Below are 18,487 nucleotides of genomic sequence, written 5' to 3'. Positions count from 1 at the left end.
TGTTTAACATGGGATTCACTGTGTTTAACATGGGATTCACCGTGTTTAACATGGGATTCACAGTGTTTAACATGGGATTCACCGTGTTTAACATGGGATTCACTGTGTTATATACTCAATGATTTGATTTTCAGGATGGTAACCTGGTAGACGTCCAGATCCATTTTGGTGGCATGAACACAGCGGCCACCACCCTTGACGCCAGACGTAGGATTCAACAAGCTGAGATCAATGTGGGAATCATCAACGACGCCTTGGACCTCTTGGAGGTGATAGTCACATTCAATATTCAAGTTTATATGATTTTCTTTTTCTTTTTTTTTTTTTTTGTCTTAAAGAGATTTTTTTACATTTTATTATTATTTTACCATTTTGGACCTCTTGGAGGTGATAGTCACATTCAATATTCAAGTTTATATTGATTTTCTTTTTTTTTTTTTTTTTTTTTTGTCTTAAAGAGATTTTTTTACATTTTATTATTATTTTACCATTTTGGCAGTAAAACTTACAGTTAGAAGACTTTTTTTTTCTGGTATAAATTAATGTTTTAACTATTTTTGATATTGGCTGCAGAAAGATTTAATGCTCGAACCTTTCCATGTTTAGACTTCAGTATTTGTTGAAACTGTATATTAATTTTTGTATATTCAGTATATTTTTATAACTGGAGGGAAGACCATTGTCCCACCTATCAATCTTTGACAAATATACCAGATGTATTTTCTCTGTCTCTGTCTGGGTGGCATTCTCGACCTCCCACAGTGGGCAGGGAGGTCGTCGCTTACTATACCCCTGTATCTGTTTTCCAACTTGGTTTTTGTCTTTGTCTTGGAATGAGATTAGTTAGTTTTGTCTTTTCCCTTGTCAGAGTCCTTGGCTTAGAGGGAAACAGTCAAGTGTAAAGTGTTAGTTTTGGGAGATGGTATTTTTTTTCCTTGTAAAATTATCTCTCTGTTGTACACTATTACATATTTGTATGGATTATAAATGATTTGTAAACATTTGAGAGTGTTTATCTTTGTCTTAGTGGGGACCTGTGCTTGTGTCATGAAGGTGATCTCAAACTAAGTACATTCATAGTGTGCTCTTGGAATCTACATCAGTTCCCTATTTAAACCATTCCCCTTTGTCTTACTTTTTCATGCGTGCTTTCCATTGTAAATCTAAATTTATTTTAATGATCCAGTTTTCTTCCTTTTTTCTGGCCCTGATATGACGTAAACGTGTGGCAAATGCTGTAAACCAATCAATGTCTATCTGTCTGACAGCAAAGAATTGGCATTCAGGGCTCACAGTCGGGGGACGAGAGAGCAGGGAGGACACAGGACACACAACAAGAGGACATGGACACATCCATTCCCACTTCCTCTTCACAAAGGGAGACGACCACAAGCACGGCACCGACTCCAACCACTGGTCCAAGCATCAGTGGACAGCAACCGTCCCAGCCCAGAAGTCGTGACTCGTCCACCTCCAGGAGCCAAGGCCCAGAGTAAGAAAGACAAAAATAACTGATTGACTGTGTGTAGAGATGCCAACTAGTACGTGTGGCTAGGACACTCACCTTTGTATCGGTAGCTCCTGGTTTCCAGACCCACTTTGAGTGGTGCACAGTCGAGTCCTTGAAAAGGTTCTTTACTCACATTCTCTTGACACTCGTGTGCCTTTATACGTGTCATATCTTGTTGTAGATGATAAGTATTGCTGTTGGCTAGGGATCTCTTGTAAAGCACTTTGAGCATGATTAGGGGATATTGCTCTATATAAAAATTTTGAAAAGCTCCAATGAAAAAGTTTTTAAATCGTTAAAAATGATGAGTTGTAGGCACATCATGGTTTTCCATGCATTCATTCATATGAGAGAATAACCAGAGATATTTGGAAAATTTGATAAATTTTTTCAATTGGTTGAGATTGATTCTTGTCAAGTGTAGTGCAAACAAGCACCATTGCGGTCGACCAGTTGTGAAAGCTCTTGGAACTCACAGTGCCATCTAGGCTAGATTTTTGTCTTTCTTTGTCCCATGTAAGGAGCGTGCCTCTATAGTCGTGTTCTGGAATAATTTCTCCCCCATTGATACGATCCTTGGTCTTGTTATTCCAGAGGTCTCTCGGCCACAGACTTGGCAGATTTCCTGGACAGAGTTCTGGTGACCAGCAGACGCATGGAGCCACACCTGATTCGGTACCGAGACTATTTGACAGAGGACCAGACGTACACACCATCCTCTCAGGTATGTGGCATGAGGGCCGAATGGCCTTTTTTGGAACTATTGAAATATACAAATAGTAGTCCATCACAGCCATTAGACCCATGAGTTAATCCCAGTTTCTATAGCGTAAAACTGACAATAGCATTTGCTTGCTACCCTTTGGATAGGACGCTAGTCTAATACAAAGTACTTTCTGCCTTATATAGCAGACCAGCTACCTAATTATAGCTAAGTGGGCAGAAAGTGAGAAGGGGGGGGGGGGGGTCAGAAAATAAATCTGGACATCTGGACCTCAGTCCCTTTGCGATTGGAGTGGGTGCTCTACCAACTGAGCTATTGGGACTCCCTTTGGGAAAGATTCAAGTGGAATCAAAATTCAAAATTCTACCTTGTCTTTATAAACCCTAAAACTTGTCATTCCCCTTCAATTTTAAAGCTTTGTAAATGTCCTCCATTCCAGACCATGTGTGTCTATCACAAATCAAAAGCACTGTCAAGCATCAAAATAACAAAATTATATCATCTTTTTTTTAGAAAAAGCTTCTTAAAATAAACAGACGACAAATGACTTTTTATCGGAAACAAGCATTTTAAAAAATGAAAATGAGAAACCATTCATTAAGCGCTTTGTAAGGCGCTATATAAAAACCATATATTATTATTATTATTCATTTACACTTATGTTCTGTTTCCCTCACCCCCCCCCCCCTCCTCCCTCTTTCTCTCCCTCCCTTGTCAGGAGGCCCGCAATGCCCAAGAGGTGGCCAATCGTGTGATGGAGGCCGTCCATGCCATGAGTCATGTGATGCACAGCCTGAGTGATGTGATGGTGGACATGCACAGTCCATCCCCCCGTCAAGGCATCGCCGTGCCTGTGTCCCCAATGTTTGGCATGTCACCACCCAACACCATGGCCATACCCATACATGTGAGTAGTTCAATCAATTCTCTCATTGACATGTCACCACCCAACACCATGGCCATACCCATACACGTGAGTGGTTCATTCAATTCTCTCATTGACATGTCACCACCCAACACCATGGCCATACCCATACACGTGAGTGGTTCATTCAATTCTATCATTGACATGTCACCACCCAACACCATGGCCATACCCATACACGTGAGTGGTTCGTTCAATTCTCTCATTGGCATGTCACCACCCAACACCATGGCCATACCCATACACGTGAGTGGTTCGTTCAATTCTCTCATTGACATGTCACCACCCAACACCATGGCCATACCCATACACGTGAGTGGTTCATTCAATTCTATCATTGACATGTCACCACCCAACACCATGGCCATACCCATACATGTGAGTGGTTCATTCAATTCTCTCATTGACATGTCACCACCCAACACCATGGCCATACCCATACACGTGAGTGGTTCAGTCAATTCTCTCATTGACATGTCACCACCCAACACCATGGCCATACCCATACATGTGAGTAGTTCAATCAATTCTCTCATTGACATGTCACCACCCAACACCATGGCCATACCCATACACGTGAGTGGTTCATTCAATTCTCTCATTGACATGTCACCACCCAACACCATGGCCATACCCATACACGTGAGTGGTTCATTCAATTCTATCATTGACATGTCACCACCCAACACCATGGCCATACCCATACACGTGAGTGGTTCATTCAATTCTATCATTGACATGTCACCACCCAACACCATGGCCATACCCATACACGTGAGTGGTTCATTCAATTCTCTCATTGGCATGTCACCACCCAACACCATGGCCATACCCATACACGTGAGTGGTTCGTTCAATTCTCTCATTGACATGTCACCACCCAACACCATGGCCATACCCATACACGTGAGTGGTTCATTCAATTCTCTCATTGGCATGTCACCACCCAACACCATGGCCATACCCATACACGTGAGTGGTTCGTTCAATTCTCTATTGACATGTCACCACCCAACACCATGGCCATACCCATACACGTGAGTGGTTCGTTCAATTCTCTCATTGACATGTCACCACCCAACACCATGGCCATACCCATACACGTGAGTGGTTCATTCAATTCAAGTCTACATGAAATACACACCTCCCTACTATTAAGAATTTAAGAATAATTCGTAGAATTACAAAATTTTGTCTTCCATTTCAGAACTCCATCAGCATCTCTTGGTCATTACAACGTATAGGAAATAAAAGTTAATGCCAGGCTACATTATTTAAAGGATTTTTGAAGTGTTATTAAATCCTCTGTGAAGTTAGCTTCAGTGACGGCAATTTTTACGAATCTTTGAATGTCTAAGTAAGCAGGGCTGGTCATATCTCAAGACCCTTTGAATGTCTAAGTAAGCAGGGTTGGTCATATCTCAAGACCCTTTGAATGTCTAAGTAAGCAGGGCTGGTCATATCTCAAGACCCTTTGAATGTCTAAGTAAGCAGGGCTGGTCATATCTCAAGACCCTTTGAATGTCTAAGTAAGCAGGGCTGGTCATATCTCAAGACCCTTTGAATGTCTAAGTAAGCAGGGCTGGTCATATCTCAAGACCCTTTGAATGTCTAAGTAAGCAGGGCTGGTCATATCTCAAGACCCTTTGAATGTCTAAGTAAGCAGGGCTGGTCATATCTCAAGACCAAAGGAAAGAGAATATTTTAATTATTTCATTTTTGTGATTTTTCTGATCAGATGAATTTAAGAGCAAGGGCATCAGACCGTAATGGCAATGGAAGGGGGCTAGGGAGGGGTGGAAGTTCCACCAATACACAGACAGCCACCAGTGAACCGGCCACCTCAACCAGCAACACACAGACAGCCACCTCAACCAGCAACACACAGACAGGCGTTGTGGCAGGAGAGGCAGTGGATGCTGGTCAAAACACCTCACCACTTGTTGTAGAAGGAATTCAGGTATGGGCGTCAAACATGGCGTACTGAAAGAGTCAAGGCCTTGGCGCACGCGTATCGAGCCGAGTTGGTTAAGGCCATTGACTAGCGCTGTGTAGTGTGCAGATAGTGTGTTAGTCTAGTGTTAGTGAGAATTACTAAAGACCGGGATACAATGGGCAGTGATGTAAGAGGCGAGTTGTAATTAATTATCTCATTAAACGTGTCGGAGGGATGATTTACTAATAAATAGTCTATATTATATTCAAATTATAAATCATGACGAGATAGCAAGTTAAGCTTTGTATAGAAATAAGCGTACACAAAACTTTATTTGAGATGGACTAAAAATACAACAACGAGAGAGGGGGAGAGAGAGAGAGAGAGAGAAAGAGAGAGAGAGAGACCTTTGGGGGATTTTGTTTCTTTTTAACAGTAGTGGGCAGTTTGATAGTCAACACTGAACTTTGATGAGTAACAACGAACATAGTTTTGTGGAAAAGAAGCACCTCAATGTGATGGTGGTGATGGTAGTAGTAGTAGTAGTAGTAGTAGTAGTAGTAGCAGTAGTAGTGTTAAAGAGGAAATGATGAAGATAGTTGTGATAATTTTATAATGAGCAAAAAAATTTATAACGGGAAGAAAAATGTTGGAGAGGGAAGGGGGTAGGTCATACAATGAAAAAGATATTATGTTTGGGAGATAATAAAAGATTGGGGAAGGGACAAATGATGATGGTGATGACAATGGTGATAATGATATGTGGTGTCAATGATGATGATGAAGATTGCATCTTACCTTAAACAAGCAACAGTGGCGATGTTTTAGTTGGTTACATTGATGTTGATGATAATTTGGCAACTTTTCTTGTTGCTTTACTCTTATTCTCTGATGGAAATGCTAGGCAGTGTCTCTTTAAAATTATACGCTTCAAGAGTTTGAATAACACTAGAGATGCACCGATAGGCGAACTCTGCATTAAGAGAATGGCATGGAACTAGCGAGACTAAAAACATTTCACCATAATACAAAATAATGTTCTTGCAAGCTTTCCAAGATTCAATTTGTATATGCCTGTAACCACAATATTCTATTCTTAAATCGATTCTATACATGAGCATTGGGCATCCCAGTAATAGGCACTGTAACATAATTACTGTATTATGAAAAGATATTAGATGGTTTAATGAGATTTACAAGAAATTTAAAGTATGACCTTTATTTTAAGACTTACTGTAAACCTGATTGCAATGATTCTGAAATATTTGTCACTTTAATATTCAAACTCCTTCTAGTTTTATCTGATACTTCCTTACTGTCTTAAACAGAATTTTTAAATTATGCCATATTAATATTAAATTATGTCATCAACATTTCAATACTCTACGATTTTATTTTGCACTTTTAGATAGGTAAATGTAACCCTGTGACGGACACAATGGCCAGGGTGAATCTATGAACATGTATTACATATAAATGGTCAAAGTCAAATGGTTATTTATTGTGTTATATTTACTTAATTATTTATTTGTTTATCGTTTCAACTCGGAAAAGTAAGCCCTTGTACTATTCACTAAATATTTATTAATTTAATTAATACATTTTTTTACAACACCAAAAATGTGCATCACTCATGGAGCTGGTATTCCTCATAAATAAACATTACCTCTGTACGTTAATGAAGCTTTGACATAAATTTCATCTGCAATTATAATGCAAGCCCTGCTCCTTTCTTCTTTAGAATTAAAAAAAGACGAAAAAATTTTGACATCATCAATGTTCTTTGCTGATCTCGTTACTCTTTGAAGTGTTGTTATTGATGGAAGTTGAAGTACCTCTCTCAATTGAGAATACAGATGTCTTGAAACGGCATACCATGAAAATGCTTTGCATAAATCATCCATTGCATATATCATTTTGTTTTTTGGAAGGTTCATCAGATATATTTGTCTCTCAATAAATTTGAATTTGTCATCCTGGGTGTCAATAGATGAGCAAATGAAATTAACTAGCTCCTGGAATTGTGACCAGCATTTGATTTCTTTACAAATAGCAGGGTGCTTTACTTTTTTGACACCTGCGTATGCTTCATAAATAATTCCCTTTATGTTTCTGTGTTTGTCTACACCCAAGGAAGTAAAATGAATTGAAAAAGCATAAATAGGCCCATCTCTCGATTCACCAAGGAAAGAAAAGTTATCGTCTTTTCCCCAAATTAAAGTACCTGAGTAATTTTCTAATTTTTTCTGCAAATCGTCAGGAAATGTAGAGGATTTTAATATGTCTTTCATACGAAATTCTTTCAATTGTTGATCCTCATCAGGAACCCTAGATGCAGCGGTTGATTTTGTTGTTGTTCTACCTTTTGGTTGAGGGACACCAGCACACGATGATGGTGCGTCAGGGAAATATGTGGGAGGGTCAGCTGGTACCATAAATTTTCCTGCTTTCTTCATTTTTGAATCTGGAAAATGTTTAGCCATATATTTGGTCACTTGATCAACAGATAATTGGTCAGGCATGGCTTGAACCCATTGCAACTTTTCATTAAGATCAAGAGGAAAACTGTACACTGGAATTTTTTTCTGTCGCACTAGCATAGCCCGACTTGCAGCCATACGTGCTGCATTTCTTTCCCATGATGATGGAATTCTAAGTCAAGTAGTGATTTAGAAAAATGAATAAATAATCCGATAAAGAAATAGTAAACTAAATTCCTGAATGTCAACAATGATAATCACATTTCCACTTAATTAAAAACATAAAATTTAAAAAATCCAGCGAATTGAATGAAGCGAGAGAAAACAAAGCAGTTGTGACCAGTGAAGTCGAAACAAAGAATGAAAATGTGATTGCTGACTTCACACGGTACTACACACGGTACCTAATTACGTATTCAATTTCCCCGCTCTGTGTAACGAACACAACGAAACAAAGAATGGCGAAAATTTTATTACTGACTACGCACGGTACCTAATTACGTATTCAATAACCCCTCTCTGTGTTACGAACACAACGAAACAAAGAATGGCGAAAATTTGATTGCTGACGACACACGGTACCTAATCATGCATTCAATTTCCCCGCCTTGTGTAACGAATACGATAGCCTTAACCCCTAAGGTCAATCATCCTGGTGCTTCGGCCAGTATTATAGTAGGGCTATGGCGTCAAATTGGCACAATTGGTATGGCTTTGGTCATCATCATCATCATCATTGCATATTATTTATGATAAAATGCGCAGTCCATGGAAGCCTGGAAATATTCCTCCTTTTTGAAAATTGTCAGCTCTGATAACTGACATGTTGATTGATTTGTCCTCAGGTTGGGGAGCCCATTGTGACTGTACACAATATCCAGGCTGCTGTAGTCACAGACGACGACAACATCCTGTTTGGTGAAGGGGGTGGAGGAGGAGGCGGCATACGTAAGTGGAATATCTAGAATCTCAGGGATGAAGATGTCAAAGATTTATTCTTTTACACTCAATTTGGCATGGCTGATAAAGCAGAATAAAGAAAACTAGAAAGAAAATAACAGGAAACATCCCAAAAAATCTGCCTGCCTTGAAGCAAGTTGATATTTTGGGATTTTTTTATTCTGATATTTTCTCTCTGCTTTGTCTGGCACTGTTTCATCAGATGTTTCTCTTACACCAGTGCCTGCTCCCTACTTTATCATCAAGGCTGATACTGGAGGTTCTCCACTCGTAGAATTCGGTCAATAATAGTGATGATGATATTGATAATAATCATAATAATAATTTTTTAAAAATTATTATTATAGTATAAACATTAATAATAATAATAATAATAATAATATTAGTAATAATAATAAAAATATAAACAATGATAATAGTAATAATAATTATGTAACATGATTACTCTATAGAGTTTGATACCAGTGGAATGCCAGGCACCAGCATTTCCATTGTCTCCACCAATCAAAATCCAGCAGGCAACAATGCCTCATCCTCTACACCATCTGCACCTACCACTGCCTCCACCACCACCAGCAGTAATAATGCCACATCAAATACGACGACGACTGGCACTAGTAGGACGACTGCAGCCACAGCTGGTTTCACAATGGGCCCGACAACAAACGTGAATATAGGGGGAACAGGAAGTGGTTTAGCTGCCTTGCCAAATGTGCCCGGTCTGCCTGGGGGAATGCTACAAAATATTGTACAGTCAATCTTGAACAATCACGGTAAGAGAAGGAGAAAGTGGGTGGGGATGGGAGTGGGGGTTACAGCCATCAATAGGTCAATCAGCCCTTCAAAGCCGCAAGGCCTATGATGATTTCTCTTGTGTTAAACAGACCTGCCACTCATCATCATCATCATCATCATCTATCTTATCATCATCATCTATCTTATCATCATCATCTATCTCATCATTATCTATCTTATCAGCATCATCTCTTATCATCATCATCTATCTTATCATCATCTATCTTATCATTATCTATCTTATCATCTCCTCATCATCATCTATCTCATCATCATCTATATTATCATCATTATCTATCTTATCATCATCATCTATCTTATCATCATCATCTATCTCATCATCATCATCTATCTTATCATCATCATCATCTATCTTATCATCATCATCATCATCATCATCTATCTCATCATCATCATCTATCTTTCATCATCATCATCATCTATCTTATCATCATCATCTATCTTATCATCATCATCATCATCATCATCATCATCATCATCATCTATCTCATCATCATCATCATCATCATCATCATCATCTATCTTATCATCATCATCATCATCATCATCATCTATCTCATCATCATCATCTATCTCATCACTACCACTACTACTACAACCATCACCACCTCCACCACATCATCATTACTGCCACTACTACTACTACAACCACCACCACATCATCACTACCACTACTACTACAGCAACCACTATCACATCATCATTATCACTACCACTACTACTACAACCACCAGCACCACATCATTCTTACTACACCAGTACTACAATCACTACCATTAGGTTTTAGAGCTTACTACAACCACCAACACCACATTATTCTTACTACCACCAGTACTACAATCACTTCCATTAGATTTTGGAGCTAAGGAAAGTGTGGGATTGTATTTGACATTGTGTTTATAATGTATCATAGTATAATTCTAATCAGTTATCTATATAGAACTATACAATATGTAAACACAATGCCAAATACCTCTTCCGCCATTGAGATTCATACGAGTGGTGTCTGAAATTCCTATGAACCAAATAATGTCTGTTGGATCCAATACTTGTCACTCTTTCTGTCCAGGATTTTTTCATGATTCTTGTCATTGTGTCAAATATGAAATAAAAATATGCTCTTCTATTATGGGGTGAAATGTGGACAAAGGAGTGACACAGTTTTGACGAGTTGCCTCTTGTCTGTGGTTACCCTGACCTAATAATAATAATAAAATAATAATTTATTGCATCCCAAAAAGGAAATTGACAATTGATTGTATTTTTCCAGGCGTCCAAGCTGGTCAACCAGTACAAGTCAATGTAGTCCATCCTGGTGGAGTGGCCGGTGGGATACACGTCCAACCACAAGGTTTGTCATGGGCTTGAACTTTTATAAAGTCATAAACAAATATGAGTAGAACAGCTTCAAGCATTTAACGATTTGGGGTCAAAACCCTTCTTTTTCACGAATGCTCTGTGGGAAGGCATTCCAAACAGAGGGCCCAAAATGAGAAAAGGATCTCTTTCCAGCCTTTTTGTGTATTCGGGGGACAACTAGTTTGGTGGAATCACTGGCCAAACGTAAGGGGCGGGGTTTTGAATATCTTTCAATTAGTTCCGAAACGTAGGAAGGGGCAGTACTTTCAAGACTTACTTACTTACTTACTTACTTATCCGAACCAGCGACCACCTGAGCTCTAGCCCTTCGGTCTTGTGCCATGACGTAGAAGTTAGACGTCTTTTGTAGTTGTTCCAGGTGACTATAAAGTGTGTTACTGATGCTTGGATTTGGTGGGAGGAATGTGCATCTCAGGTCATACTTTCAAGACAACGATACACTAAAACGCAAGCTTTGAATTCAATCCTTTTCTCAACAGGCATCCAATTCAAGTCATGAAGCAAAGGTCAGGCAGAGTCGTACCTACGCTTCATGAATACTAGTCTGGCAGCGCTGTACTGGACAATCTGAAGACGTCTCAGATTATATTGCGAAACGCCAAACAACAGAGCATTACAATAATCCAATTTTGATATCACGAGGGACACAACCAATTGTTTGGTCACATCCTCAGATATGAACCGTCTAATGGAAGCAATCTTTTTTAGTTGGAAAAAGAGAGATCTAACCAAATTATTAAACTGATGCTCCATCGACAGTCCAGAGTCTAAGAATGTGCCGAGGTTTTTCACTTTGTCAACAATTTGAATGGAAGAATCCCCCCCCCCCCCCCCCCCCCCCCCCCCGCTTCAAATTTGTTTCACTTTTCCACTTCCTGTTTCCCACATGCAGCAGCTCCGTCTAATCGTCATTCATTTTCAGACTGTTCTCGTTCATCCATTTCTTGACACTTTGGATAATGTAAATGTTGCTGGCTCGAAGCTCGAAGAAATAAATAATAATGTGAAATTGAATGTAAGCTTCAATTTAATTACAAAACCAGATGAGATCTGTTTTTGTACTTAAATTGAAGCTTACATTCAATTTCACATTATTATTTATGACACTTTGGATACACTTCTAACTAATGTCTGATGTTGATGGTAAGACTGGAACTTATGATGATTTTAGAAAGAGGGCCAATGTACAGAACAAAAAGAAAAGGTCCAAGTACTGAACCCTGGGGGACCCCACAGTCAAGAATGATTTCCTCAGATCTATATTCATCCACCGTAATAATCTGTTTACAATTAAACAAATATGACCTACACCAATCAAGCGCTGCACCAGAGACGCCATAAGTAATTTCAAGACGTTTGGGGAGTAGATTGTGATTGATTGTATCAAAAGCGGAAGATAGGTCAAGAAAATTCAGCAAAGAACGTGAACCATTGTCTACAAAAAGAGAGAAGATCATTAATAACCCTAACAAGTGTGGTTTCCATCTAACATTCCACACAAAAAGACAAGACATCAATAATGAACATTGTCATTGTGTTTCGTTTTCCTCAGATTTCCTGATTTGATTAATGGAAAACATTATTCAGAAATGAAGGATCTTCTGCCAAAAAATTATAATGAGGAAATAGTGTACACTTTCAGTGGCTACATTTAACTTTGCTAAATGAATTTGTTTTAAAGTGGGTGGAATCGTTTGGCTGGAAGTGGTGGGGTCTCACTTGATACAGATTTGGTTTTCTTGAATTTCTCATTTTTTGATGAGTTTGCCTGTGGGAGGTTGTGATTGGTGGTTGTAGTAGAAGTAATTTATGGTGATGATAGTAAAGATGGTGTTAGATGTGATGGTACAGTGATTGTACTGGTGGTGGTCGTGGTGGTAACAGTGATTGGGGTGCAAGTGGTGGTGGTCTTACAGGAATGGTAGTGGTGGTAACAGTTATGATGGTAGTTGTAAGGATACTTAATGACATTTTGTCTTCCATTCCCACCTCAGGTTCCAGTCAGACCAGACCCAGTGGTGCCAACACGGCCAGGTAGGTCATAGGTCAACCAGCTATGGTTGTTGCCTCTGTCTCTCTTTTCATGTAATCGTCGGTAATGGTGATGATGGTGTAATGGTGATGATGGTGTAATGGTGATGATGGTGTAATGGTGATGATGGTGTGATGGTGTAATGGTGATGATGGTGTAATGGTGATGATGGTGTAATGGTGTATGGTGTAATGGTGTAGATGGTGTAATGGTGATGATGGTGTAATGGTGTGTGATGGTGTAATGGTGATGATGGTGTAATGGTGATGATGGTGTAATGGATGATGGTGATGAGGTGTAATGGTGATGATGGTGTAATGGTGATGATGGTGTAATGGTGATGATGGTGTAATGGTGATGATGGTGTAATGGTGATGATGGTGTAATGGTGTAATGGTGATGATGGTGTAATGGTGATGATGGTGTAATGGTGATGATGGTGTAATGGTGTAATGGTGTAATGGTGTAATGGTGTAATGGTGATGATGGTGTAATGGTGTAATGGTGATGATGGTGTAATGGTGTGATGGTGTAATGGTGATGATGGTGTAATGGTGATGATGGTGTAATGATGATGATGGTGTAATGGTGATGATGGTGTTGTTGTCACTATCTTTGGAAGTAGTGATGTTGTCGTTGTTGTTTGGGTTGATGTTTTCGTCATTATAGTGGGTTTGTGATTTATTTGACGAGGCTTTATCAATGATAAGCTATTCAAGCCTGGGTTCAGTGAACACCTGTCTGTAGATTGCAAGCCTTGGTACCACAGTCCACTCCTGATAATTGCAACTCGGTTAATCACAACTTCACTCTATTAGAGACAAAAGAGGGCAGGGCTTGTAGTATGGATTTGTGATGTCATCTGTGGTCATTAGATGGGAGGCGAGGGGCTGGGCATAGTCTTTACAACAGGTAGATAATGACAGTTGTAAAGAGAGACTGAACGATATCTTTTGTTATGGGATTGACAACTGTGCATTGTGACCAACGAGTTTGGTGAAAGCTTATTGGCTCTCTCTTATCTCTATGAGTCTTACATATATTGAGAGCAAAAGAGTGAAAGTGAATCAAATCTGAATAAGATGTCGACTTGCCTCAAAGCTGCTTTTGCTTGTCAAAATCTGTACAGGGCTGTCATATAGTTTTTATTTCAATCATGTTGCTCAGTCTGTGGTGGACTCAGAACAATGTTTACAACTGGTTTGGGTTTACCATATGTATATAAAATGTTGCAATAGGGGATGGGAAACTCAACTTCAGTTAATTGCAACATTTTCGCTGATCTCAAGGTGTTGCAATTATCCAGAGTGGACTGTAATTTAAAATGCTCATTTAGTTTAGTTTCTTGATAAACCAGATAATTTTGTAATTCCTGGCAATTGCTGCAAATGTGTTTGAATGATCAGAGTTTATTTTGCTGTGGGTTTGTGTTAGCTTTTATGTAAATGTTTGTATAATGCACACTTTGTTCTAAACATGCAGACAAAATACACATTTCTCTAAAAAAAAACCCAACTCTTTTTAGGTTTTTAGGGCCATAGAATACACTTTTTTATTATTCGTACCTTTTGAAGTCACTTCTGAAAATTTACAAAAAGAAAATGTCAATTCCGACAAAGATAAACGTGATGACAACAACATTCAACTTATTGCCTTGAAGAAATGCCATCTGGCAAATGCAGCAAAGTTAAGCACATTGGGCATGGTAAATCTGTGGATATGTGCTGTTTAAATGTTTATATTTTATTCCTATATTTAACACTGCATTCAATGTGATTGTTTTCAACAGCCCTGCTGGGACTCCAACCCCTCCAGGTATAAACAACATGGGAAGACCAACCGGAAATATACGGCCCATCCTTATCAATAGAGGTCGGCCCACCCCGTATCCCCTTGGTCCCCGTCAGGCCCAGCCAAGACCCCAGGGAACTGTGGGCTCCACTACCACCACCAACAGCACCAGTGGAGGGGGCCCTCAACCTCCACCTCCACAACAAGGTGGACACCACCATGGTAATCGTGGGTTTGTAGACACAGCCTTGCCTTGTGGATCCCATCACTACTTGTCTCAGACAGCCAGACGGGCCGCTAGGAACAACCGGACACAGGGACAGCAACAGGTCATTTGGGCTGAATATTATCTTTGAAGATTTTCATTAATTACAGTCATAATTGAATAGTTGTTTTTCCTAAGTGCTACAAAAATTTTCCTGGATTGTCTTAGGGTCGTAACAAGAGAAGAAAAAAACTAAGAATTTATTCAAAATCCAAGTTTCTCTTAGATTTTTGTCCTTTCTAATAACTGAATTGTTCTTTCCTCACAGAGAGGTATCCATCCATCCATCCATTCATTCACAAGTCCATCCATCCATCCAGTCATCCATCCAGTCATCCATCCATCCATCCATCCATTCATTCACAAGTCCATCCATCCAGTCATCCATCCATCCACCCACCCATTCATCCATCCTTCCAGCCACCAATTAATAAACTGTTCTGTACCTTCCAGGTTCCCAACTTGAGTACGATGGTGTCTGGGATGGTAGGAGACCTCATAGGTCAAGTCGGTGGTCATGGTTAGTGAAAACAGGGGAAAGGGGGGGGGGGAGAAACAATAATTGCATCATAATGACGGGCACTAACACGGATGATTTTAAAAAGGAAGTAAAAGTTTACATTTAACAGTAATCTTTATTATGCTCGGTGGATTATGCATCAGTATCATTGTTTATTTATAATTAAATAAACATTGAATTTTCACTACAACCGAAATTGTAATATCGGACGACATTGCTGGTCGAAAGCTTTATTAAGTCAGTCATGCTATTATACTTTGCACTGTGTTTGGACTCTAGTCAGTTGCAAAGTGCTTTTTGCCAGATTTTACAGAGCTAGCTGCCCAATTTGTGGTGGGTGGGCTTGGGAGTCTGAAAAAAATGTTGTTTGTATCCGGGACTGATGGGCTGGTCCCTTTGATTTGAGTGGTTGGTTACCAATGAAGCCATTGGGATTCCTTGGGAATGGATGGGTTTGGAATCAAAAAACTAACCAAACATTGAGCTTTTATATAGCACAATATCCAATAAACATGCTCAAAGTCAAAGTTTTACAAAGCCCAATTTCATAACAAAAATCAGTAGACATCAAACATGATGTTAGATGTAGCAAAAACGTGTCCTTTTAAAAATGGTATTCAATCCATTACAACCACTTGTCTCACAGAATGGCTATACCATAGTTTGTAAAACAAAACCACAATTTTCCAATTCATTTCACAGTACATCATCACACTGCTCGCAACAACAATGGAGGAAACAGGATGACAGCGACTTCAACAGCGGCAACCACAGCCACCACCTCCTCCTCCTCTAACCCCCAACCAAACACGGCGACCAGTTCAGGAGGTCCGTCAATTCCCGGGATGCCTGCTGGCTTCAACCCTATGCAAATGCTAGCTGGTTTGTTTGGAGGCCCGGGGGGTCCACAGGGAGGGCCTGGGGGTCCACCGGGTGCTCCTATTCATCTAGATCTGACCTCAGTCCTCGCCAGTATGATGGGAGCCAATGTGGTAAGGGGTTGATTCTATCTACTATTACTATGCTATAGTCAGTCAGAATGAATATGGAAAGGATTTGGAATGTTTGTTGCTGTAGATATTATTAGTCATGCCACTACTAGTCGTATTACTGCTACGACTACTACTACTATTACTACGGCTATGTGGTCTAGTGGTATGACACTCGCTTTCGGATCGGAAGGTCCTGGGTTCGAGCCTTGCGCTTGGCGCATAGTTGAGTCCTTGGAAAAGGTTCTTTACTCACATTCTCTCACCGTACTCAGGTGTAAAATGAGTACCTGGCCGTTAACAGCGTTGTCTTTGTCCAAAAAATTGTAATATCGCCTAACAGGCGTCATGTCCCGTCCTACATGTTAAATGTTGCTGTTGACCAGGGACCTCTTGTAAAGTGCTTTGGGCACGTTTAGTGGATATAGCGCTATCTTCTTCTTCTAGGTTCCATGCCTGGTCCAGGCTTCGGATACTGCATGAATTATCTCTCTCCATTCCTCCCTGTCTCTTTGCTTTTTCAAACAGCTCTTGGATTGTTAGGTTGGTGAAGCCCTTCAGTTGGTCTATGAGTGTTTTTCTTTGTCTCCCCCGGGCGCGTTTACCAGGTATTTTTCCACAACTTGCCAGGTATTCATTCTTATCTTTCCTTACTATGTGTCCGAAAAAGGATAGTTGTCGATCCACTATTAAGGGCATTAGTCAGGGATGCCACTTTTCCGGTTTTAGCCGGAAATCCGGTTTTTTTACCACCAGCCGGTTTTAATCCGGAACCTCCGGTTTTTGTCTGTCGTCACTATTCCAAAAAAAAAAAAAAATTTTTTTAAAGAAGAAGAAAAAAATCGAGATTTGAGCCGGAACTTTTTCGCCGGGTGAATAATTTGGGCTGTCACCGCCGGTCGAATATTTGGGCACCTAAATGGTAGTTTATCTATGCCCATCCCAATCACAATTCCTCCTTTTTAAAAAAAAAATTTGATAAATAAACAGTGATTTTGAGAATTTCTCAGAAATTTTCCGCTGAATTTGCCGTGTCAAACATTTCCCTCAAAACCACAAAATCACCATTATGTCTTATGTCATATTTTGACACCTGTGCAATAGTCTCGCGAAATTTAGTGACGGTCCCGTTTTTATGACGTCGGGCCAGACTGAATGGCACCAGATGTCACAATTGACACAGACGACCAGTGGTGTTCTTTGATTAGCTAGTTGATGGTTGAAGGGGAAGGGGAGGGACACATATCTCTCTCCTCTCTCTCTCTCTCTCTCTCTCTCTCTCTCTCTCTCTCTCTCTCTCTCTCTCTCTCTCTCTCTCTCTCTCTCTCTCTCTCTCTCTCTCTACACCATCCATTAAATCTTTACAAGAACTAAATTTATGTTTAATGATAAGAATGGATTTATACTAGTAATAGTAATATATTACATAATACCAATACAAAACTATGTTCCTGTTATTTTTACACTTTGCTTGCGTTTGACCGATAGACGGAGACATTATCCTCCTTTTTGACAAATTGCTATTATTATCACTGAAAAAAAAAACACTCACCAAAACCACTACATCATCTCTACCACCACTACTATTACAACCACCACCACATCATTATCCCTACCACCAGTACTACTACAACTACCAGCACATCGTCATTCCTACCACAACTATTACAACCACCACCACACAATTATCTCTAAAAGACCACCACTACTACAACCACCACCACATCATCATCCCTACCACCACTACTACAACCACCATCACATCATCTCTAAGATCACTACTACTACTACTACTACTACTACTACTACTACTACTACTACAACTACCACTACATCATCATTCCTACCACAGCTACTACAACCACCACCATACAATCATCCATACGACCAGTACTACTATAATCCCTACCACATCATCCCTACCACCACTACTACTACAACCACCACCATCATCATCCCTACTACAACCCCCAAATTTAATTACACTTTCAACTTTTGAAATTCTCCGAGTCGTGTCAGAAATTGCTGCGAGACAAATTTTGGATCGAATCTCAGTGAATTTGAGTGAAGTTTAAATGTATAGGTTATAGTTGCATGGGTGGGTCATGATCTTCACAATGAAAAATTTTCTCCTTTTATGTGACCAGTCATTCTCACCC

The 18,487-nt window shown here is 39.8% G+C and overlaps 2 protein-coding genes across 2 annotated transcripts in view; one reads left to right on the top strand and one right to left on the bottom strand.

Moving 5' to 3' along the window:
- Positions 1–18,487, bottom strand: part of LOC144979431 (uncharacterized) — a 198,183-nt gene that overhangs the window by 81,315 nt on the left and 98,381 nt on the right. The gene's annotated exons all lie outside the window — the stretch shown is intronic.
- LOC144979425 (uncharacterized) overlaps positions 1–18,487 on the top strand; it is a 75,860-nt gene that overhangs the window by 13,762 nt on the left and 43,611 nt on the right. Inside the window, exons 6-17 of the mRNA XM_078926068.1 lie at positions 135–269; positions 1,269–1,492; positions 2,105–2,234; positions 2,953–3,141; positions 4,898–5,119; positions 8,421–8,523; positions 8,988–9,308; positions 10,622–10,702; positions 12,726–12,765; positions 14,553–14,883; positions 15,273–15,339; positions 16,042–16,331. Of these exons, the coding sequence (XP_078782194.1) occupies positions 135–269; positions 1,269–1,492; positions 2,105–2,234; positions 2,953–3,141; positions 4,898–5,119; positions 8,421–8,523; positions 8,988–9,308; positions 10,622–10,702; positions 12,726–12,765; positions 14,553–14,883; positions 15,273–15,339; positions 16,042–16,331 (2,133 nt within the window). The remainder of the gene's footprint in view (positions 1–134; positions 270–1,268; positions 1,493–2,104; positions 2,235–2,952; positions 3,142–4,897; positions 5,120–8,420; positions 8,524–8,987; positions 9,309–10,621; positions 10,703–12,725; positions 12,766–14,552; positions 14,884–15,272; positions 15,340–16,041; positions 16,332–18,487) is intronic.

This window comes from Berghia stephanieae, chromosome 9 (genome assembly GCF_034508935.2).
Source record: "Berghia stephanieae isolate SIO BIC M18660-M18661 chromosome 9, UCSD_Bste_1.3, whole genome shotgun sequence".
NCBI classification, from domain to species: domain Eukaryota; kingdom Metazoa; phylum Mollusca; class Gastropoda; order Nudibranchia; family Aeolidiidae; genus Berghia; species Berghia stephanieae.
Note: the sequence above shows the minus strand (reverse complement) of the source record. Positions and strands in the feature narration are given on the sequence as shown.